This window comes from Medicago sativa, chromosome 4 (assembly GCF_051527215.1).
Source record: "Medicago sativa cultivar Bolivia chromosome 4, Bolivia_mono, whole genome shotgun sequence".
Classification (NCBI taxonomy): domain Eukaryota; kingdom Viridiplantae; phylum Streptophyta; class Magnoliopsida; order Fabales; family Fabaceae; genus Medicago; species Medicago sativa.
This window is the reverse complement of record NC_140752.1, coordinates 83,507,846-83,531,456: the sequence shown is the minus strand read 5'-3', so window position 1 is coordinate 83,531,456 and position 23,611 is coordinate 83,507,846. Positions and strand designations below refer to the sequence as shown.

General features: G+C 33.6%; 3 protein-coding genes, 1 non-coding gene and 1 pseudogene across 4 annotated transcripts; 3 read left to right on the top strand and 2 right to left on the bottom strand.

Annotated features, from left to right (window-relative positions):
* Window positions 1–611: 611 nt before the first annotated feature.
* LOC146932834 (HMG-box (high mobility group) DNA-binding family protein) lies at window positions 612–4,060 on the bottom strand. Its single transcript, XM_085708011.1, has 6 exons — window positions 3,818–4,060; window positions 3,114–3,269; window positions 2,413–2,470; window positions 2,102–2,146; window positions 1,038–1,118; window positions 612–949 (listed from the first exon to the last, which is right to left on the bottom strand). Exons 1-6 carry the CDS (start codon window positions 3,880–3,882, stop codon window positions 899–901), a joined length of 456 nt encoding a protein of 151 aa, XP_085564137.1. The 5' UTR covers window positions 3,883–4,060; the 3' UTR covers window positions 612–898.
* A 1,895-nt stretch (window positions 4,061–5,955) lies between these two features.
* LOC146932833 (uncharacterized) lies at window positions 5,956–14,351 on the bottom strand (annotated as a pseudogene).
* Window positions 14,352–15,728: 1,377 nt separating this feature from the next.
* Window positions 15,729–17,484, top strand: LOC146932832 (uncharacterized). Its single transcript, XM_085708010.1, has 5 exons — window positions 15,729–16,350; window positions 16,437–16,557; window positions 16,643–16,822; window positions 16,931–16,982; window positions 17,099–17,484. The coding sequence occupies exons 1-5, from the start codon at window positions 16,271–16,273 to the stop codon at window positions 17,107–17,109; spliced, it is 444 nt and encodes a 147-aa protein (XP_085564136.1). The 5' UTR covers window positions 15,729–16,270; the 3' UTR covers window positions 17,110–17,484.
* A 2,954-nt stretch (window positions 17,485–20,438) lies between these two features.
* Window positions 20,439–21,038, top strand: LOC146932831 (uncharacterized). The gene has a single exon (XM_085707786.1). The coding sequence runs from the start codon at window positions 20,439–20,441 to the stop codon at window positions 21,036–21,038; it is 600 nt and encodes a 199-aa protein (XP_085563912.1).
* A 1,585-nt stretch (window positions 21,039–22,623) lies between these two features.
* TRNAP-AGG (transfer RNA proline (anticodon AGG)) lies at window positions 22,624–22,695 on the top strand. The gene has a single exon. It is a non-coding gene; the product is annotated as a tRNA-Pro (tRNA).
* Window positions 22,696–23,611: the final 916 nt, after the last annotated feature.

Sequence of the window (23,611 nt, the reverse complement as noted above, 5' to 3'; positions counted from 1 at the left end):
ATGTTATTCTTTTGCCAAAGTAGTGCATGTATGAAGCTTTGTTACACTAAGCATTCACCTTCTACCAAAAAAAAAAAAAAATCCACTAAGCGTTCACCAAATTATCTGAAAATCAGACATCAAAGGGTGCTTTATTTGCTGCTTTGAAGTTCATAGAACCTGTTACTTTTTTTTCCCAATGAGAACATCTGACATTCATATTGAAAACTTAGGCCACTGTGGAACTAATAAGCAGTAAGTAACTAAGTATGTCTGTTAAACGGTAATGTCAAGAGGAATACTAGTAACACATTTTCAGTATACTTTTAATTACAGTATCATATAAAATTCATGTGAAATTCACTCTTTTCCGGCACACTTTGAAAAGATAGTAAAACACACTTTTTATTTAGTGAGAATATCTTTTATGTAAATTATAGGGTAAATAATGTTTCTACTCCCCCAACTTGCTATAATATTCATTTTTTGTCTTCGCAGTTTAAAAAAATATCTTTTATGCCCCCAGCGTTAGATTAACAGGTTTAGCTTTTTTTTTTTTTTTTTTTACAGAATTAACAAGTTTGGCTTAATAACTTCGTTATAAAGCAATGAACTATTTTTGCACATATATGTATTGATGAGAGTGAAAGATTTTTACTTTTTGTTGAAGACCCTGATTCCAAGTTTCGTAAAAGGAACACCTTCTATTCAGTTTACTTAATATATATGCCCAAAACTGCAATTTTAAGCATCTAACTAACATAGGTACTTCACTAAAAAAACTAACATAGAAAAATGATAATTATTCACAAGGACAACCAGAGCTGACTACAATTGAATATACAACTTAAGGTCCTCGAGTAGTTTCAATTAACATAGGTGAAGCCTTGTAAACAAGAAAATGAATAAACTGAAGGTTTTACTCGTCATACTCTGACTCCTCATCAGTTTCTTCATATTCGCCGCTTTCCTGCAAAGCATCAGAAAACAAATTGTATATTTAATAACATGCCAAATAAGAGTCAGTTCACTAGCCATGAATATGACAGATAGGTTACCATTTTCTTGTTATACTCTGTCGTTGCTCTATCAAATTCTGCACGTTTCTCGGTTGCTATATCATAGTATTGAACTTTCTCCTGTCAGATACAATTTTTGTTAACATAGAGCTCAACCAAAGCGGTGTTTCCTTCTTGCTCAGATCAAATTGAACATAATATGGATACTTGACACTCCATTGTCAGGAATTTAAACAGGAAACAAACTTGAAAAACTAGTTCTATATTGATTTGGAATAAATAGCAGCACGGTTAGCATAAGCAGAAGCTTCTTCTCGATAGCAGCAGGCTTTCACGTGCCTTAGTCCCAGGTAAGTTTCCACAATGGATGGTATTTTAGAAAACTGGTTTTGAACCCCTTTACTTTAATTTTTTTTATTTTTAAAAATGATTGATTATAAAGACACGTAAACTGGGTGCTCTAAGGTTTGATGAAATGACTGAATCAACATTTTGTGCAGTCAATACAAGTACTACAAACCTACAAATGTACTCGTGTTAATGCTACCAACACCAATAATTAAACATAAAAATCGAAGAAAAAAACACTCTGTCCCTAAATGAGTCAAAAAACTGATGATCATGCCAGCCTGGAATTCCAACCAGAGGAGACAGTTCTGCGACTTTTGCATTACAGTAGCTGAATTGCAAAATTGTACATAACGTAGAAATGCCAAAGTGATCTTCAGTTCTGCTTGCCGCAATGAATTCCAACTTTCCAATTTTTTTCAAATATAACAAAAACTTGTTCATCAAGAATTTTGTTCAAAATTTAATTCATTGATATTCGAAGAAGTCATGATCAAGACATGGCAATCAAGTTCAAACATTCAGCCACATTAAAAACCTAAACAGTTTTGACAAAATTCCCTGAGCCAATTTTTGAAACATAATTTATGATTCACTCAGTTTTTAGCCGTCAAACATCACAACTGACAAAATTCTCTGAGCCAATTTTTGAAACTTAATTTATGATTCACTCAGTTTTCAGCAGTCAAACATCACAACCATAATAACACAATTCAGGTTAAATATGCAAGGGAGAAGAGCAAAGAAAAACTAACCTCAAAAGTCATTGTTTTCCACTTCTCTCCACATGCCTTGCCAATCTGTATGAACACGGAAAGGAGGAAAACAAAACAGAAAAATATTACTTTGCATGATGATGATAAACAATGATGATGATGATGGTGATATTTTCAGTCTCAAAAACATAAAATAACTGGCAATTTTTAAAATGGATGTTAGACATCTGTGTTGTTTATATAATTTTGAAAATTCTAAACGATCAATTGTAAAACAAAGTTGCTTCAGGGGAAATTAAAAGTATAAAATAAATTAGACGAAATATTAATACGACGGATTCTATACATACATCACGCATTGACTTAACATCTGGATTCTGATCTTTAAACTCTTTCCGAAAATCCTCCCTTCAGAATGAAAAAGAACTTCCAGTAAACACAGTAATTTTGAAGCATTGTAAGATTTTCCATATAAAAAAGAAGCAATTGTTTGTTACAAACAGTCACTGTGCTAGATTAATTACCACAATGCCAAATATACTGTAAATAGTAGTATGATTGAGCAGAGGACAATAAGACATAGTAGAAACAAGGAAAGGAAACTATCAGAAGAAAATTGTTTTTAAATGACTAATGATAAAACATGTTTGAAGATGAGTGGTTGTCTCAGCTCTTGAACTTGAGGGGGTAATGCTAATTGCTAATCAACAAATGGTTACCTCCTCTGCACCATTCCTCCAAGTCAAAATCCGTAAAATACAACAGAACCCCATCAACTTACGCGATAGTATAACTCCAAAGGAAACACACAGATCAGTAAGAACATTAACTATACTTGTTCATTCTAGTAATGAACCAGTAATTATGGTGCTACTTTTTCATATATACAGACAAATAAACCTTAATGCAGCTAAACTCTTGTTAAATTAATAATATATTCCATAAAAATTTAGAACAAATGGAAAATGGAAAGAGTAATTTATACTAACACATTAAAAATAAGAATTAAACATCATAAATAAAGAACAAGGAGGAATAAAAGAAGTTTTACAAGAAGTAGAAGAAAGCAGTGGGGGGTTTCTTCGGCTTCTTAGCATCAATCTTTTGCTTGTTCTTTTTTTGCACTGCTTTGGTTAAGTCTCTTGACTTAGTCTGGCGCAACGATCTCTTCATTCCCTCATTCGATTTGATCGCCAACACTAGTTTCCTGAAAAACTCAATGCAGCATTGTGTTTAGTTAAGCAAAACTATTTCTTCACATAGTTAAATGTAATAAATCAAATTCCCCCACTACTAACACCTGAAGCTAGAGGTGTAGACCTAGACACGGTTGAAACTCACAATGCCGCCATCATTTTATTCAATTTTGGGTCTAAGGGCCAAGGCATAATTGCATTGTTGGTCCTTTTTATTATGACCAATGCGCAATTTAGGTCTTCCAATAATTTTTTACTTGAATGAAGTCCCTGAATCTTCTAATTTTTACAATCATATCACTCCATTAATATCCATATAGGTCTAAAAATCAATTTGTCCCGAAGAGCTTCTGAAAATTAAAATAAAATCAATTTGTTTTCATATAAGCTGCAAGCTGTTTTCATAAGTTATCCTGAAGAGCTTGTGAAAATAAGCAGAAAACAATTTATGGACGATGTCATAAATTGTCTCCAGACCGTAACTATAGAAGAAAGTTAGTTTTAAAATATAGCCTTTCCCTTGTGAACGAAAAGGAGAGTAGAGAAAGTGAAAGGGTACCCGGAGGTGGAGGCCGAAGAAGAAGCGTTCTTTTGAGAGTGAGAGGCTTTAGCTCTTTTCGCCATTGGTGCTTCTCAACTATCAACCCTGCAACCACACTGTCTGTGAAATGCGAATGACATGACCTATTTTTTGCTACAACAACGAATATATTAATTTCATATTATTTTTAAATTAAGGAATAAAAGCAGTTTTTTTTAGGGGGGTATAAAAGCAGTTTTAGTTCTATAAATTTTTTGTCAAAAATAAAATGAAAAATTGAGATGAATATATATTTATGTTCTTTTATTTTTTGTTTTTTGTGTGAACCCTTCGATCTCTAGAGTAAAAATTAAGGAATAAAAGCATTCCTAATAATAACCCACTGGGTGTATAAAATAGTTTTGAGATAAATATAAATTTAGGTTAAATATGTTATTGATCCCTACATTTTGTGCCCCTTTGAAGAATAGTCCCTACATTTCAATAAATATTTTTAAAATCCCTAAATTTTTACTCCGTTAGCATAAATAGTCCCTCCCGTTAAATTCTACCCAGTCATCAAACAGAATAATGATGTGGCAATTTTTTTTTTTGTTACAGTTTTTTAATGGATTGGGCTTAATGAAATGGGTAATATGACCCGACCCATGGATCCAACTCAAATTTCTTCTTCTTCTTCATTGTGTCGTTAAGTTATTTCTCTCTGCAGCTTGCTGTTTTCCGCCACCACCATCCTCCGCCCACCATCCCTGCTCACCACCGACCATAAAATTCATTCACAATCTTCCCTCCATTTTCCCCTCTCTCTCTCTCTCTCTCTCTTCCCGCTTCTATTCTCAACGGGTGACGTCGGCGCCGTAATCATGGATTCACCTTCCCACGCCACTGTCGTCGGTGTACGTACACGTACCAAAACCATCGCTCATAAATCTCAGCAACAACAACAACACAAAAACAACTTGAAGAAGAGCAAGAGAAAGAAGACCCAACTGCTGAAACATGTTATTTTAACCCAAAAGCAGATGCTGATAGCATATTAAGCTGGGAGTTGGATTTTTTTGTTCTAGACCGATTCTTGATGTTAGAGGAAAGAAACTTTGGGAGCTTGTTGTTTGTGATAAATCTCTTTCACTTCAATATGCTAAGTATTTTCCTAATAATGTTACGAACAGTATCACTCTCAAGGATTCTATTGTTGCTATTTGTGATGACTTGAATCTACCTGTACCTAGAAAAACATTTGCTTCTTTATATAGCTAGATTGAAGTTATTGTTGTTGTTATTGCTGTTAAATCCTGGTGTTGTTTTTGGATTATTATTTTGTTGGATTTATGATTTTTTTGGTTTTAGAGAGGGAAAGATGAAGATGAATTTAGAACGAAGAGAGAAAAGATGAATCGATGAAGAGGAGAAAGACGAAAATCAAAACTGTTGCTGCACTTGTTTTAGTCTCCAATTTTCTTCTTTACTAATTTTAATTGTCTTTTGTGTTAATTAATCAAATTTACAATAAATTAGCATTAATCATTTTATTAATGTACACTTATTTAATGTGTGGGACCATTGCTGCCACATAAACATCCACATGTCTCTGTTTTTTTGGCCACATCACAAACTAATTGGGGCCCACTTGATGCCACGTCAGCATTCCGTTTGGAAATTAACGGCAGGGACTAAATTTGGTAACGAGAGTAAAATATAAGGATTTTAAAAACATTTACTTAAATGTAGGGACTATTTATTAAAGGAGTGTAAAATGTAGGGACTAAAAACATATTTAACCCTATAAATTTTTGTCTTAAAAATATATCTTAAAATCCACCACCTAAGGCGGGCCCTCCTTAGGTGGAGTTTAGGTCATTTATTGTCTTTGTTTTATCTCTTTGAAATAGAGTAAGTACTTCTTGACTTCTTGTATTTTCTTCTTTGGAGTTTACCACTTATACTTGTTTCCATCTTTTATAGTTAAAATTATCTTCTCGTAAAAAAAAAAAATAATGTTTGATTTTAAGTTTTGATCTTTGCCTCCAACGTTTTTCTACTTTTTTTTTCTTTTTATTAATAAAATTATTTTTCTCAAAAACAATATTGATAATTGATATACTAATATATAGTACGCACCTCCAAAAGGAGGGACTAAATTTTACGATAAGACATGATACACCAAACATTACCAGTTTCATTATTATTTCATATTTAATACATCAAGCATATAGTACACCATATACACACAGAAATTACAACACTTTATTTTATAGTCACTACCCATACATGTGTATGTTGACTGTAGTATGCTTGAGAAGCTCATCAAAGCTCCTAAGGGTTTTAGTTTCAAATATTAGCCCCAGTGTCGAACTTGGCTTTTCCAAATTTCTGAGTTCCTCCTTTTGAGTTGTTGAAAGCATTTTTGGTTCCATTGTTACGATGAGTGGTGTAACCACCCTTGGTAACTTTTGCTCCAGTTTTGAATCATAGTCATGTAAAATCATAAGCAGTACGTAAGGAATAGAAAATAGCCACAAAAGTTCTCATCTTGTTACGTATCAGAGCACCTAAAGACACAGTGAGAGATAGCCACTCACGACAGCAATCAACAGCTACTTATTCTCGATCATCTGCAAGTTACTCATATGAAGAGCAACTTTTCCAAGCAGAAGGGGTGAGATTCACAAACAATAATGTTAAGCATATAATTCAACAATTATATTTAACAACATAAACATCATCAACATATCATAACAATGGTCATGTAGCATCATTATCATCATCATAATCAACTTCATAATCAACATCAATATCAACTTCATAAATCAACTTAACAACTTGACTCGACAATGCAACTTAACTCGACTATGCAACTCTATCATTTTACTCATGCATGTGGTACCATTCTAGGGCATAAGCCCTCGTCGCTTTTGAGCATAAATATACTCCTAGGGCATGAGCCCTCGTCTCTATTGAGCAAAAGCTCCTAGGGCATGAGCCATCGTCTTTATCGAGCAAAAGCTCCTAGGGCATGAGCCCTCGTCTTTAAATGAGTATGCATGGACTCAACATCTTACAACTTAGACAACATGAACGTCTTATATGACTCCAATAATTTGGATCAACATCACATCTTAGACCGACACATGCAGCTTTAATCAATAGTAAACAGCAACATGGTAGCACATCAATAATCTCAAGATATAACAATATCAAAATGTAATCATCGTCTCAAAACATCACTTATAATTCACACAATGCATATACGATTATATATATCATCAGTAACAACATTAAATCATCTTATAACAACTTCACATATCATCGTTAATATTATATTCAAACATCAACAATTCATCATATAACATCGTATTCAAACATCAACAATTCATCATGCAATTTTCTAAAAACATAATAAATTATACATAGCATATTTCCATGTCAAACCAAGGATACTAGAAAGATATCACAATAATCAACAACTTTCATGTTTATACCAAAGACCAATTTAAAACAGAGACATGTGAAAAAGACGCAAAAACATGAAACAGAGAATGTTGTCACCGTACAATTTCGCTAAGACCTCCTCGGAGTATTTTCATCATAACTCAAAAACTAAAAGTCATTTTCACATCAAACCAAAGCCACTGGGAAGCTAACAAAATTATCTAAAACTTTCATGTTTACACCTAAGGCCAATTATGTACCTATCAATACCAGTTTTCGTTTCGAAATCGAAAAAAGTTGTGCAGAAAGTCCATAAAAATTCATTGTGACCTACGTGCAGTAATTTGACTATAACTCAAGTTCTATAAATCATTTTGACATCAGACCAACGGCATTAGAAAACTAACATCCATACCTACAACTTTCGTGTTTACACCTAAAACCAATTCTGTACCGATCAATACCAGTTTCTATTTCAAAAGTCGGGACATAGATAAGAAAAAATCAGGAAAAGCAACTTATATTATTCAAACTTCACATTCATTCAAAATCATCACAATCAACAACAACAATTCAACATAATTCATACCCAATTCATAATATGACATTAACAACAACAATCATCGACAACCACAAATCAACAACAACATAACATAAATCATCAATTATCACTCTTAGCCCTAATTGCTCCAATTCTCAAAAACTAAACCTACAACATGTTAAATGAAATTTCCAGAATCATAGACTCAAGATTATTGAATGATAGTCCCACCCTTACCTTAGATTGATTGATTGCAAGGATTCTACAGACTTCTCTTCTCTGGTTCTTCTCTTCTCTAGGTTTCTCCTCTTTCTCTAGGTTTCTCCTCTTTCTCCCAAAAACAGTTTGCACGTAATCCTTATTTTCTAACTCTGACTCTCCTCTTTATATATAAATCCATAACCTACTTATTTTCCCTTATTTCCAATTCTGCCTCAAAGCCTCATTATTCTAAATAAATATATTCTTCCACTAAATATATTCTCCCACTAAATATATTCTTCCACTAAATATATTCTCCCACTAAATATATTCTAATAAATAATAAAATAAAGTCACTCAATAAAATATCAACATATCACATAATTAAATAAATCATATAATTCGACTCTATCTCAAGAAAAATAATTAAATAACAAGGAGGGCGTTACAACTCTCCCCAACTTAAAAGAATTTCGTCCTCGAAATTCAGAGCACAGGAGAAAATGAATTTAATTATTGCCTAAATATCTTAAACTATATATAACAAAATAGAAACTTCAAACAATACACAAACATGATCACATAATAAAACATAACAATTAATTAGAAAACACAACGACAATATTCAACCGTCACACGACACAACGACTCATCTACTTGGCCGGACGGACCGACCTGCTCTGATACCAATTGTAACACCCCGTTTTCCCAACATAAAAATTAATACATAAAAAATCAGAGTATTCAACTTAAACGGAATGCTACACTTCTTAAAAATCATAAATGGAATAAATAACAATTCATCCTTCATAAATTTGTCAACATAAATATTCAAAAACTTCGCAGCGGATTTTAATTCAACAACATAATTAGTCTTGGCACGAAGACCTCATCAAAACATCTCGTAATAATCCAAAAATTAAATCATAGTCATGTAAAATCATAAGCAGTACGTAAGGAATAGAAAATAGCCACAAAAGTTATCATCCCGTTACGTATCAGAGCACCTAAAGACATAGTGAGATGCCACTCACGACAGCAATCAACAGCTACTTATTCTCGATCACCTGCAAGTTACTCATACGAAAGCAACATTTCCAAGCAGAAGGGGTGATATTCACAAACAATAATGTTAAGCATATGTTTTATCTTGGTTTTTCGGGTGTCAAACATTGATTAAGTTTGAACCTTTTTAACCTTTGATATCTCATTTTTTCTTGGGAAGGGAAAAATAAGAAAAACCCTTGGGAATCGAGGTCCGGGAGTTGTTTTCGTCATGGGAAGGTGTTAGGCACCCATAACGACTATAGTATCCTATAGGAACCGTCTTTACTTTCTACGCACGTGCTTTATTTTTAAATGCTATTTGAAAATGTTATTTACACCTAAAGGTTTGCTAGGTTAAGAATTGGAGGGAGAAGAATGTGTTTGAATTTTTGTTTTATTGGACTTGGAGAAGTTTTGACTTCTTGCCTACATACCCTTTTAAGGGATCAAACTCCATGTAGTTCTCTTCCAAAAAAGATGTTTTTGTTTTTGTTGGTTGATTTTAATTTTGAAAATAGGATTTTGAAGAATAAGAGAGAGAGGCCTCAAGGGCATAGGATTTTGGAAAATGTGAGGTGTGATTAGTTATTTTGCAAAGAGGTCTAAGTATTTAGCAATTGTTTTATCATTTATTAAGAAAATAAAAGGGAAAATTCAATGGGATTTTGATCCCAAGGTTTCTTTGGAAAATTATTTGAGTGAAGTTGTTCACATTTTTTGGAAAAGAGGCTTTTTCTAAGTATCGTGATTCCTAAGCATACATCTAAAGCATACATTCCCTAAACATACATCTAAAGTATCCATGTGATGTGTGTGCATGTGTCGGTGAGTGTCGGTGTACATCATTAGAGTCCATTGTCCGTTACATAGGCCCTAGTTTACATGCTATGATCTTGCAAGAAATTAAAAACATAAAGAAAATTACAAAATCCCTAAGTCTTTACATGCTAAGTCTTGGCAAAATTTAAAGTGCAAGAAATAAAAGCTAAGAATATAAGATGGAGGATGAGATGCTTATGTAATGTATGAAGCATGAAATAAAATGGTTAGTGGCATAAGGAATAATAGGAATTGAAATAGAAGCAAGTAAAATAGCATAGTAAAGTAATGAAACTTGACAAAAAGTAACAAAAACTTAGCACAAAAAGTGGTAAAATATGCCTAAACTTTGTCATGAAATTCACACAAACATAAAGCCTATAATTTCCATGCCATGACATTTTTTCAAAGAGTTTTATCTCAGCTATGACATGAAAATTATAAGCAATATCAAGCCAAAAATTATGACACATTTTAAGCACATTTCACACTTTATTTTCACATAGAAATACTCACATAACTTGTAAAACAAGAAACTAACAAATCAAATCCCAAAACAGTAGAGAATAGCACCAAATCAGGGGCATACACATTGTAAATTCACATATCAAGGATCAATACATCATAGCAAGATTTTAGGATCAACAACATGCAAAAATTTCACAAAAAATTAACAAAAAGTAACACAAAATCACAAGAAAATTCCACATATATTTTTATCAATTTTCAACATGCCAAAATATCATAAGTAACAAGTTTCAAGTGTCAAAAATAATTGCAAGAGAGTTCACAAAATTTTTAGAAGTTTTTAACAAGATTTTTAACAAAAATGAAAAAGAATTGAATTAACAAAGAACAAATTATTTCCTCATATCTTTGATCAATGCTCAACATGTAAACACATCAAGATTCATCAAAAATATCAAGAAAATCATTGAACAATTTTTAGGAATTTTTTTAAAAGGTTTAAGGTATCACAGGGGTGTGAAAAGCAGTAAACAGTGTCAAAATAGCAAAAAAATTAACAAAACGCAAGTAAAGACAGTCCAGGCCCAAAACAAAGAGATCCACATCAAACAGAAAGTTTCAGGGACCGTAGGATTGATCCAATTGGATCAAACCTAGATCCAACGGCCAGGATGCAAGGGGAAATGGACCAAGGTTGAACCGGACCGGTTCAGGTGTCTATATAATGGCTTAGGGACCGGTCCAATTCATTTCTCACTTCACTTTCTCTCTCTAACTCTCACCTTCTCTCACTAGGTTCATCGATTTCTCTCTTCTTCACCGGTTTCTGGAAGAGGACGGCCGGAGAAGATGAAGATTCATCGGAATCTTCATCATCACCGCCGTGAATTCCAGATTCCGGCGAGGTCTTACTTTCACCGATCTAACTCAAACCAAACCCTAAACCACTCGTTTTTTCACACTGATTACGAATATGAACTTTGATTTGGAAAATAAACGGTGAAACGTTGTAGATCTACGTTTGAAACTTCGGTTTCAAATCTTTTCAATCTTTTCCAAAGTTCTTCGAAAGAACAAGTCTTAGAACTTGTTGATCTGCTTCAATTCACCGCTTATTTGTGTTTGTAAACCTTTGATGAGCTTTTGCGATGAAAACGAGAAAGTTTTTTGTGAAGTTACCTGAGTTTAATAGGAGATTCGAACAAAGAACTCTTCGAAGAGCTTCGTAGTAGCTTCGAATCCTTCTGGTGAGTAATCCTTCGGTATTTTCTTCTCTCTTCTTCACTGGTTCGATTCCTCTTCTTCAATCCTTCTCCTTCTCAACTTCGATCCCTTCGTGATCGTGCATGAGTCCGTTGCTTTCAGTGATGGATTCGCACTGGAATTGCGAAGGGATAGGTTCGATGATGAAGATTCAACGGTGAATCTCTGAGAACTCTCACAAATTTGTTGAAATTGTGTTGAATTTGTGGTTCTGGAATTTTAGGGTTTGGAAATGTTCTTCATTGTTCTTGGTGATTTCTGAAAACGGTTAGGATTTTGATCGTTGATTCTGGAGAGAGAATGTGGAATGGTGTTTGTGTGAGTTGGCACTGAATGATTGGAATTGCACTGTTGTAGCTATTTATAAGCTGCCATGTGTTCTCATGCTCCAATGGGATGTTGACACCTGGATTGGACCTTAACAAACTCGGCCTTGGCTTAAAATTGACTTGAGGACCTTTCTGCAATTTGACAAACTTAAAGGACCAAACTGCAATTTTGAAAAAAGGACTGAAAAACAAAAACTGGAAACTTAAAGGACTGAAATGCAAAAAAGGACTAAAATGCAAATTTTAGACACTCCGAGGACTGAAATGAAAAAGGACTAAAATGCAAATTTTAGACACTCAGAGGACTGAAATGAAAAAAGGACTAAAATGCAAATTTTAGAAACTCAGAGAACTGAAATGAAATTTAAAATAAAATTGGTTAAAATTGGTAAATTGAAAGTAACGTAAAGTGAAACTAAAAATAAAATCAACAAAAGGACTAAAATGAACCAACTACCAAATGAGGTACTTTAAAGTAACCTCTCTCTGTCAAAATTTTATGTGAAATGACCAAAATGCCCCTAGGGACGAAACTGACTCAAAATGACTCAGATGCAATTTTTGAAATGGATTTTAACATGGAATTGAAACAAGGATCTATACAAACAAATTAAAAAGCCTCAGAGACCATTTACAGGGATTGAAATGAGTTTGAATGCAGGAAATGACTAAAATGTCCTTTTTCATGAATTTTTGCAATTAACATTGAAATAAAATGCAGAGAAATATGCAATTGATCAGAGACAATTTCAAATGACTTGGCATGCAAGAAAAACCTTTTGGATGGCTTGAAATGCAAGGAAACATAGACAAAATCACAATTGAAAAGATCTTTAAAGCAAAATTGGAAGATAAAGCAGGGTAAATTATCAGTGTAAAACAATAGCAAATTGGCAATCTTTTAAAGGTCAAAGACCATACCAGAGATGAAAAAAAAACATTTTGAACAAGTATTTTTAGGTCCAAAACTAGGGTATGACAGCATATAATTCAACAATTATATTTAACAACATAAACATCATCAACATATCATAACAATGGTCATGTAACATCATTATCATCATCATAATCAACTTCATAACCAACATCAATATCAACTTCATAAATCAACTTAACAACTTGACTCGACAATGCAACTTAACTCGACTATGCAACTCTATCATTTTACTCATGCATGTGGTACCATTCTAGAGCATAAGCCCTCGTCACTTTTGAGCATAAATATACTCCTAGGGCATGAGCCCTCGTCGCTATTGAGCAAAAGCTCCTAGGGCATAACAAAATGGAAGGTTACATGTGATAACAAGTAGCAAGGTGTATGGTGTACATATGATGTAGTGTATGAGTAACACATGTTGTGGTGCATGCATTGCAAGGGACACTTGGTGTTTTTCTTATCTTGATGGTTGATTAATTTTAAATCTAAAGTCTTTGGGTATGACATAAACCAGTGTGATCGTTGCTTTTTTAGGCATATCTTGTACTTAGTTTTTTTTTTTTTTTTAAAGAAGTGCTTAGTTAGCTTATTAATGTATCTCTTAAGCTTCTTACAAAAAAAAAATAAATCTAAAGTCTCTGATGCTACATAGATTAATTATATAAGATAACATAGAGTATAGTTAAACATTACAAGTATTACTAATTTATTACATTATGTTTGCTAGTACTAGTACATCAGGTACACCCCCACACACTTTATTGTTATTTGTTTATACATAGATACAGGAGAAACTCTTTAATTTAATACTCGGTAAATTAATAAACTCTCTAAAATAATAAATTTGTCCGGTCCCGACTTGGACCAATGTAAAAAATTGAAAAACTCGATAAAATAATAAGATAATAATTTTTCGGGAGATCCATTTTTAATTTTCGGTCCCAAGAAAATCATAAATTAATAATTCATAGAAATTGAAAAAAATATATTAAGAATACATTGAACACATTTACTGTACTTCAAAAGTCATTATTGATTTCCAATGCATATGAACACAGTAGTTACTAATTTATGTTGAGTCTCAAGGTTCGCTGCAACGTAATTCTAAGAGGCATAGACTAATTTGCCTTTTTGTTTGATATGTACAGTATAATTACTTAAAAACTCTTTAAATTAATAATTATTAATTTATCAATAAATTAATAACTCTCTAAATTAATAAATTTCTCCGATTCTGACATTATAAATTTATAGAGTTTTAACTGTATGTGTTTGTGAAGCTCCTCAAGGCTCAACCGTGCAAAGGGGTTTAGTTTCTAATCCTTGCGCCAGTGTTAAACTTGGCCTTTCCAAATTTCTGAGTTCCACCACCATTGTTGTTGAATGCATTTTTGGTTCCATTGTTGAGAAGACTAGTGTAACCACCATTAGTAACTTGTGCACCAGTTTTGAAATCAGCCTCGTCGAAATTTTGTGTTCCGCCACCTTGGTTGTTAAAGGCATCAATGGTGCCATTGTTTCCACCATCGTTCCAACGGCAGAGATTGTTTCTCCATAAGCCAGCCATTCTATCAAAGGTTATGTATTAATCTCTGTGTTGTAGTATTGTATACTTTGTGTTGGTGCTTGTTACTAATTGAACTTAGCTAGCATTTTATATATGCAAAAAGTATAATTAAGTAGAATCTTGTTAATAAGGATAAATATATAAATATTGGAATATATACCAATTAGAGTATTAAAGATAAGATAAGAACAATTTTTTAGGGGAATACAATCATTACATTTGATTAGATAACAAGTCACAAATACATAACCGTACATCAATAAATAAGTGGGAGCTATTGTACAATGGGGTCTCTTACGTTAAGTGTGAACGACCTTATTTGTTTATCTACAACTAAACTCAACAATAGAGTTTTGATAAAAGATAAGAACAATTATTGATAGCAAATGCAGCATATGCATCTAATTCTGTATTTGATTGGGAAAATTGCTTTTTTGACATAGAATACTTCCAATTGACTCATAGAAATGACCTTAATGCCCCCAGCGGTTGTTAACTGCCGTTGGAAAAAACGCCGGTAGTTAACTATCGCTGAGTGTCAGCGGTTGTTAACAACCGCTGAGTTCTGTATGTTAAGAACGCAGAAAACTTTCAGCAAGTTAACAACACAGACAGCATATTCAAACCAACACAAACCCAACTTCACGCCACATTCAATTGCACGGATTAGAAGCAAATTTCTTCAAGTAATTACACAAGTAAGTAACTTTCTTCCTATCCTTTATTATAAAAGCTAGAGTTGTTTGGCTACAATGTTTGCCCTAATTCACCATATTTTGCCCTAATGCCTAACATTTTTCCCTCCTAAACAAGTATTAATTGCTACTCTAATCTCACCCGTTCAAACTCTATTTTCACATTTGATCACACCCGTTGATTCAAACTCTAAAAATGTTTCCTCATATAACTTCGTTAATGCAATTAAAGACGTATTAAATGCTAATCAATTCATTCAACAATCCCCTACACTAATTGCTAATCAAAAAAATCATAAACATCCATTAAAACGAACTTATATCAATTGGTCACGAAAAATAAAAGCTAGACTTGCTTGGCTACCATGTTTGCCCTAATTCACCCTATCCTTTATTATAAAAGCTAGAGTTGCCAAGCTATCATGTTTGCCCTAATCACCCCCTCTTTTTCCCTCCTAAGCAATTATATGATCTTAGCTGTTGATGTGAATTCCTTGCTAATCTAATCTCAGCCGTTGATTCAAATGATATGTTTCAAACTACTCATTTCCTATCTCATACAGATGCGTCATAATGTCGATTAAAATCGTAGTTAATGCCAATCAAATCACCCTAACTCCCAATGATTAGTAAACTTTTATATTTAGGGAATCATATCGTATGTATTCATTTAGCGAATAAAATCGTAACTACTCATTTACTATCTCATACAAATGTGTCATAATGTCCATTAAAATCGTAGTTAATGCCAATCAAATCACCATAACTCCCAACGATTAGTAAACTTTTCTATTTAGGGAATCATATCGTATGTATTCATTTAGCAAATAAAATCGTAGTTAATGCCAATTAGTGCCCTAATCACCCCCTTTTTTTCCCTCCTAATCAATTATATGATCGCTGCCATTGATGTATTCATTAATCAATGCAAATAATGCAAATAAAATCGTAACTACTAATTTCCTATCTCATAGAGATGCGTCATAATGTCCATTAAAATCGTAGTTAATTCCAATCAAATCACCATAACTCTCAACGATTAGTAAACTTTTCTATTTAGGGAATCATATCGTATGTATTCATTTAGCGAATAAAATCGTAGTTAATGCCAATTAGTGCCCTAATCACCCCCCTTTTTTCCCTCCTAATCAATTATATGATCGCTGCCTTTGATGTATTCATTGTTGGTTACCGTGGTTGATGGAAAACTATCTTACAAAAGATGCAAGGAATGCAAAAGCGTTGTTTCGAGGTAAATATGCCGCTTTTTATATGAAACATATCAATGAAAATAATTAAATTGGATTATAACTGATATCATTAATCAATCCATTGTAGGTTCAAGCTGCATGTCATTGTCATGGATGATTCTGGCTCGACAACATTTGTTCTCTTTGATTGTATTGTCACCCAGTTCATAGGAAGGAATGTCCAAGACTTGATTACAGAAATTAACAAGGTTGCTTTCTTATTCTTAGTTTTATATTTTATACGCAGATTCAAGTCAACACTAATCACTACAAACTCCCATTTGCTTGGTGCAGCCTGAGAACAAGTCAATTGGTTATCCTATTGATTTCAACTTTTTTGTGGACAAAAAAATGCTCTTTAAGGTGGAGGTTAGTGATGGTAATATCAATAGGAAGTGGAGGAAATATGGTGTCAAAAGGGCTACTGATGATGTTGAAGTCATCAATGAATTCATCAAGAAATACAATCTCAAGGTTTTTTTTTTGTTTATATTTTTTTTTGTACTATCATATCGGTATGGATTCTTGCGCATGTCGTTATATATTAGAATTTTGACACGGAAGAAACTATCTTTTTAACAGGATTCAACTGATGATGATGGTGTTGATAAGGAATTAGAGTTGACTGCGCTGGGTAGTGATGCCAGTAATTTGGTGATAAATTTATAAGCAGACTAATTGATCTTATGCTTTTTTAGCATTCTGATGGCCGAATTATATCATCCTGATATGCCTTTATTCTCCTTTTAGGATTTGGCTGAGTTAGATGATTCTTGCAGCAACTCCAACAAACTGGGAACTCCGTCAACCACATCTGAAAGAAAGAGATCTTCTGATGGTAATACTTCAGCTGGAGGTGGTGTCATAGAAATTGGGGAGGAATCTATAACCAAACCAACTAAAATGGTTCGTGTGAAAGTTGAGCCAAAAGAAAAATAATGAGTTTCTCTTCAGCGGTCTTTTCTGCGTTTCTCTGCGAAATAATGAGTTGAACCTTCAGACAAATATTGAGTTTCTATGAAAGTTGAACAATTTTAATCTGCTTTCTTTTCTGTGTTTTTCTACTTAGATTGAGTATTTATCTTTTTCGTTTATGGTTTTGTAATCCGAACAGCATCTATGGAGTATATTTACAATTCGGCATTTCTAGCAACCAAATTTATCTAGCAACAATTCTGTTTCAAGTTATATTTACCGAATTTATCAAGTAATATATATGATCTGTTAATAGGTCAAAAATGGCATGGATCCAATTTGAAATTTATAGTTAGGCTATAACTATGAAAATATATATTTTTCAAAGCATATTTCGACTCGACGACTAAGGATTTGTAGATGCTCACTTTTTAGTAGTAGTTTCTGAAGTCTAATATTTTTGAAATACATACAATGTCGTATTATTAGCATGTCAAAACTTTTACAGATCCCTGAAACAATCACATCTATATGAAAATCAATCGTTTTTTCATAAAGTAAACTTTTAAACATTTCAGTCATTTTTGCGCAATCACAACTATGTGAAAATTAATCGTTTTGCATATATCCTCTCTCAGGTGGGGTGTAGCATTACTACAGATACCTTTGTCAACATGCTGCAGGTTTCGAAGATGATTTCTGTAGTATTTCCTTCCCACGAACATATAATTGTCTACTACGTTTTAAATGTATATTTTTTTTCATATAATGTCACAAGAAATTTATAGAATCCTCCTAACCGTTTTCTTATGACTTTACAAAGCAATACGCGGTTAAAACTTTTAATTAATAGGAATTACTACCAATTGATTTACAGTGATCATTTACATTAAAAACTTTCTATAAAGCCATACGCGGTACAAGTGAGAATTTCCATGAATTATTTCTTATGACTTTACAAAGCAATACGCGGTTAATGCTTTTAATTGCTGCAATTATTAGGAATTACTACCGTTTGATTTACAAGGGCCATTTACATTAAAAACTTTCTATAAATCAATGCGCGGTGCAAGCAAGAATGTCCATGAATTAACGTTGTGAGTATTTACAAAGCAATACGCGGTTAAGGCTATTAATAGCTGCAATTAATAGGAATTAATACCAATTGATTTACAATTGTCATTTACATTAAAAACTTTCTATAAAGAGTTGTCTTCTCCCTATAACTTTGTGCAGATTTTCGATTCAAAGGGTGCGATATTCGGCGATGTACTCGTAAGTGAGTTTCTATTTATATATTGAGGTCATATTTATACATCTAGCCATTATAAACTAACCTATTGGCGCTATATAATATATATTTTAATTTTTTTGTTGTTTTGCTTTTTTTCAATTCCAGTGATTTATACGATTGAGTTTCAAACCTTTTTGTTATCTACGCTACCATTTCATTTTGTTATGTATGATATAAAACTTCTATCGTCAATGTATGGTTACATTATTTTTATTGTTCCGATCAACTTTTACGTGGTTGGACCCGTGCGGTAGCACGGGTCATTGGTCTAGTTTACATGTAATGTAGGCTGTTTAGGTTGTTAGTTTTCATAATTTTAGCAAAATGTCTAGGGTTTAGGTTAGGTTTAGGTTAGGTATGAAAATTGGAAATTATGATAAAATTAGATGTTGTTTAGGCTTGGTTATGCTGGCATTGTTGTTTAGAGTAGGTTTATGTTCAATGTAGTTGAATTTGATGTTGAATTAACACTAATTGTGCTAGTATTTTAAAATGCACTTAAGGTGTTTGATGAAATGCCTAAGTGAAATAATCTTGCTTTTTTTGTGATTTTTTTTTCCAAATATGTTAAATTTAATAATGTATATATGTATCTGGTATTATGGTTATGAATTGCGATTAGTGTTGGTGTTGGTTATGAGTTGTTTATGAGTTGGCTTTGAATTGAGATTAGCGTAAGTGTTGGTTATTAGTGTTGGTTATTAGTTATTTTTATAAAGAACTTAAAACTACTATGAGTAATGCATGTATATGTACAATGTTCTGTTACGGATTCAATATATTATTAACTATGTGTATGTGTAAATATGAGATGTTTTAAAATATGTGTATGTGTACTTCTAAATTTTCTTTGAAGTACATGCATTCTCTAAATTGATAGAACTAATATTAATATGTTTTTTAAAATTTGTTTTGTACAGATATGGCTAGGGATACGGATGAGCAGCAGCGGGTTATTAGAGAGGATAGGATGCAGAGAGGTAAAGAGGCGAGTACCGCTAGTGCTCGGAGAGAAAGGAGGGCTGATGACCCGTATGTCCCTAAGACTCGGAGGCGCAGGGACCCGATGATACATGGAGAGGGCTCACAGGCACATGTGGATGACTCCTCCTAGGTGGTTGATCCGACACCAGCGCATGATTATGCTGGGTATGCGGATGAGGGTTTTGCTGGATATGATCGGATGGAGGAGGAGAGAATGTTTTATCAGCCGCCGCCGGAGGCCGAGGCACAGGATGAGGAGATGGGAGATGATGAGAGGGTGCCAGAGGATGTTGTGGCAGATTATATGGAGGCACAAAATGTTATTCCCGAGGGTGAGTTTGAGCGTCAGCCTCAGCCACGACGAGGTGGTCGTGTTCGGCGGATACCGCCCTATCCTGCTGGAGAGGCTCCCTTTTCTGGAGGACCTCAGACCTTGGCATTGTTGTCCGACTATGCGAGGCACGTGGCGAACCCTCTTTGGGTGAACCACAATAATGTAAGTGTTTAAAATTCTTTAAATGTTTTAATTAATTATATTAGGTAGCGTAAGTGATTTAATTAATTAAAATTAGGTAGCGTAAGTTGTTTAATTAATTAATATAACGTAGCGTAAGTGATTTAATTAATATAACGTAGCGTAAGTGATTTAATTAATTAAAATTAGGTAGCGTAAGTTGTTTAATTAATTAATATAACGTAGCGTAAGTGATTTAATTAATTAAAATTAGGTAGCGTAAGTTGTTTAATTAATTAATATAACGTAGCGTAAGTGATTTAATTAATATAACGTAGCGTAAGTGATTAATTAATTAAAATTAGGTAGCGTAAGTTGCTGGGAGATGGCTCACTACCAAAGGCCATACGAGTGTGCACCATTACCGCTTACGTCTGGATCGCATGGAGGTGGATGACGTCAGGTTTTCTACCTATGGTGATCGCAGAGACGTCCACCCATTTCAGATGTTGTGCACTTACTCTGGATGGCTCATGTGCGGGAAGGAGAGGGTGTACCGTCATTTGCCTGAGCGGGTGAAGAGGCAGTTCTCCTTTGTCCAGGACATTCCCAGACATCCATCAGCTGTCCCTCAAGTGCCTACACAGATGCTGACTACTGTGTTGATGGACGTTGCTGCATGGTTAGTAGGTGGTTGGGTAGATGGGTGTCAGACACCATGGCATCATGTTCGTGGCTACATGGCTTGGTATGCCAGAGTCTCTCACCCTCGCATTCTCCCACCTGATGAGGGATCCCCTCCCAGGCTAGCGAACGTGGAGCAGCTGATTGAGGAGGAGCATGCCAGGGAGATGCCTGACACACTGACCATCGTCCGGGATGTGGCTCACATAGCCCGAGATATTGCGGCCAGGCATGGCGAGATGACCAAAGAGGAGGTTGTCCAGGAGGTCTTGCGGATAGTTAGTGCTACTGAGCCTATCCTTACTTATCAGATTTTCAGGCGACGCAGGGGGCAGCAGAGGCAGGGTAGGCAGGGCTGATTAGTATTAGGATTTTTTTATGTATTTTTTGAGTATGATGATCATGATGTATTATTATGACATGTTCCGTACATTTTCCTATTTTTATGACATATACGTACGTTCGTTTTATATTATTTCTTGCGTTTTAATTTTACCATGTTCCTGTTAAATATTGGATGAATATGTTTAGGTATTATTAGATGAAAATTTTAGAAGATTTTTCAATTGGTTATTTGATAAAAAATTTAGATGAAAATGAAAGTTAAAATTGGTTAGGAAAGACACAAAATAAGGAAGATGGAAATGAGTTTCTGGAAAATGTTAAGCACGTAGCCGCAGTTAACAACCGCTACATTCAACTTCGGCGGTAGTTAACAACCGCTGGCACTCAACGGTAGTTAACTACCGACGTTTTTTCCAGCGGCAGTTAACAACCGCTGGGAGCATTAAGGTCATTTCCATGTGTCAATTGGAAGTATTCTTTGTCAAAAAAGCAATTTTCTTTGATTGATTGTATTGTTATTCCACAAGCCCAAATGGAGTGTGGATACATAGTAAGCCAGCTTGTGTTTCAGGTGTGGAGACTTGTGCTCAAAAGTTCGAACCAATAAACTCAAAATCTACACAATTTTAAACTCTTTAATTTTTTTTTTGTTCATACTTAAGTTGGACTTCATAATTTTCTATATATCGATGTATATATCTAAGATGTTTAAATTTATGATAGGTCACTTTTAGTTGAGTATGTGAACTCGTCTTTTTTTGTACTTCCTCTACATTTATTTTTTTGCCGAAGTTTATTATGGAATCCTACAAGTTTAACGTTTATATCTGGTTATATTTTAACTGTTATATTATGATCTTATAAGTTTAACATTTATATTTCGAATTGATTTGAATGAGAGCAAGTTGATTTTTTTGTCCAAATAAAATTTTGTACACTTGCTAAGATCTTAATATTTTTAAGTTTGTCTGAGTAATCCCAAATTTATAAGTCATACACAGGAAAACCATTCTATAGATCAAAATTATATTTTAACATAATATTTCCGATCATCTGGTTCAATTTATTCATATGACAGGTGGTGGTAAAGCTATACGTTCGTTCTTACAACTTGTTTGGCTTTTATGTACCTGGGTTGTGTGGAATGAACGAAACAACCGCTTGTTCAATACTATTGTAACCCCTGTTCCCCGTCTACTAGATAAAATCAAATTATCTCTAGGGTGGTTGAAGGCAAAAAATGCCATGTTTGTTTTTGGTACCAGAGGTGGTGGTCGAGCCCTTTAGCTTGTTTGGATATTGGCTAGTTTCTGTGACCGCTATTGTATATTGACTTTGTATCACGGTAGTGGTTTCTTAGGCACACCTTGTGCTTGGGGATCGCTTTTTGGTTTGGTTATATAATTTCATTTTAGTTTCTTAAAAAAAAAAACATAATATTTTTTAGTGGAACATAATGATTTCTAGAATATACTACCAACGATTTTTTTACGGTACTGGTGCTGGTGCTGATGATAGGTTTGACAATTGTGTTTAGAATTAAAATTAAAATAATTGTGTATATTTATATATCATGTATTAACATAACTTAACATCAGTGGGCATTTGGTCTAGTGGTATGATTCTCGCTTAGGGTGCGAGAGGTCCCGAGTTCAATTCTCGGAATGCCCCTTTTCATATTTATATTTTTTCAGTTAAAACTTTTGGAATGCCCCTTTTTCATATTTATATTTTTTCAGTTAAAACTTAATTCATTATGAGTGATTTTACTTCATATTTTTTTTCAATTAAAACTTCTATTATGAGTGATGTTTAGTTTACAGATCCAATTATTATTCTTCTTCCATTTTTCATATTTTTCATCTGTTCTCCTTTTTCTGCACAATTTCATTACTTATTCAAAGTTTGAAATTTCCTATAAAGTAGTGCGTGAAGATGGAATGTTGTTGTTCTGAAGTGGCTTCAAATGCACAGATTGAAGGGAACGAAAGAGGGAATTTGAACAACATCACATTGAAGTGCTTTGAAGGATATGGCTTATTTAAGGTGAAGAAGAGGAACAAACGAAGAGGAGGACCTGAATCTGAATTTTTTTAATTTTTAATAGAGTTAAATAATTTAATTACAAAATAATGACATTGATATTTACCAACTACATGAATTTATTTCTATCCAACTCATCACTATCCCACCATAAAAAAAGTGGAGGTGACAAAAATCCCAAAGATCGTAAAAAGAGGAGCTAAAAAGCTGATTTTATAAAAAAAGTCATGCTAAAATAATTTTTTTACTTTAAAACAACAGACTTTTGACTATTAAAAAGTTGAACTTATCCTTTTTTTTTTAACACTTTTAAATGCAAAATTTACATATTAGCCTCACAACTAGCATTTCTCTTTTATACTAATAGAAAGACCAAAAATTCATTTTAATTAAAATACGAGATCAAGAGTGCATTTAAGTCTAAAATAAATGAAGATTATAAGGAAGTATTGTCATCGATTGTACTTTTGAAATCCCACAAAAACATGATCTTGCCCTGCCATAAGAGCAATCATTAATTCAAAGAGTAATATAACATAACTTC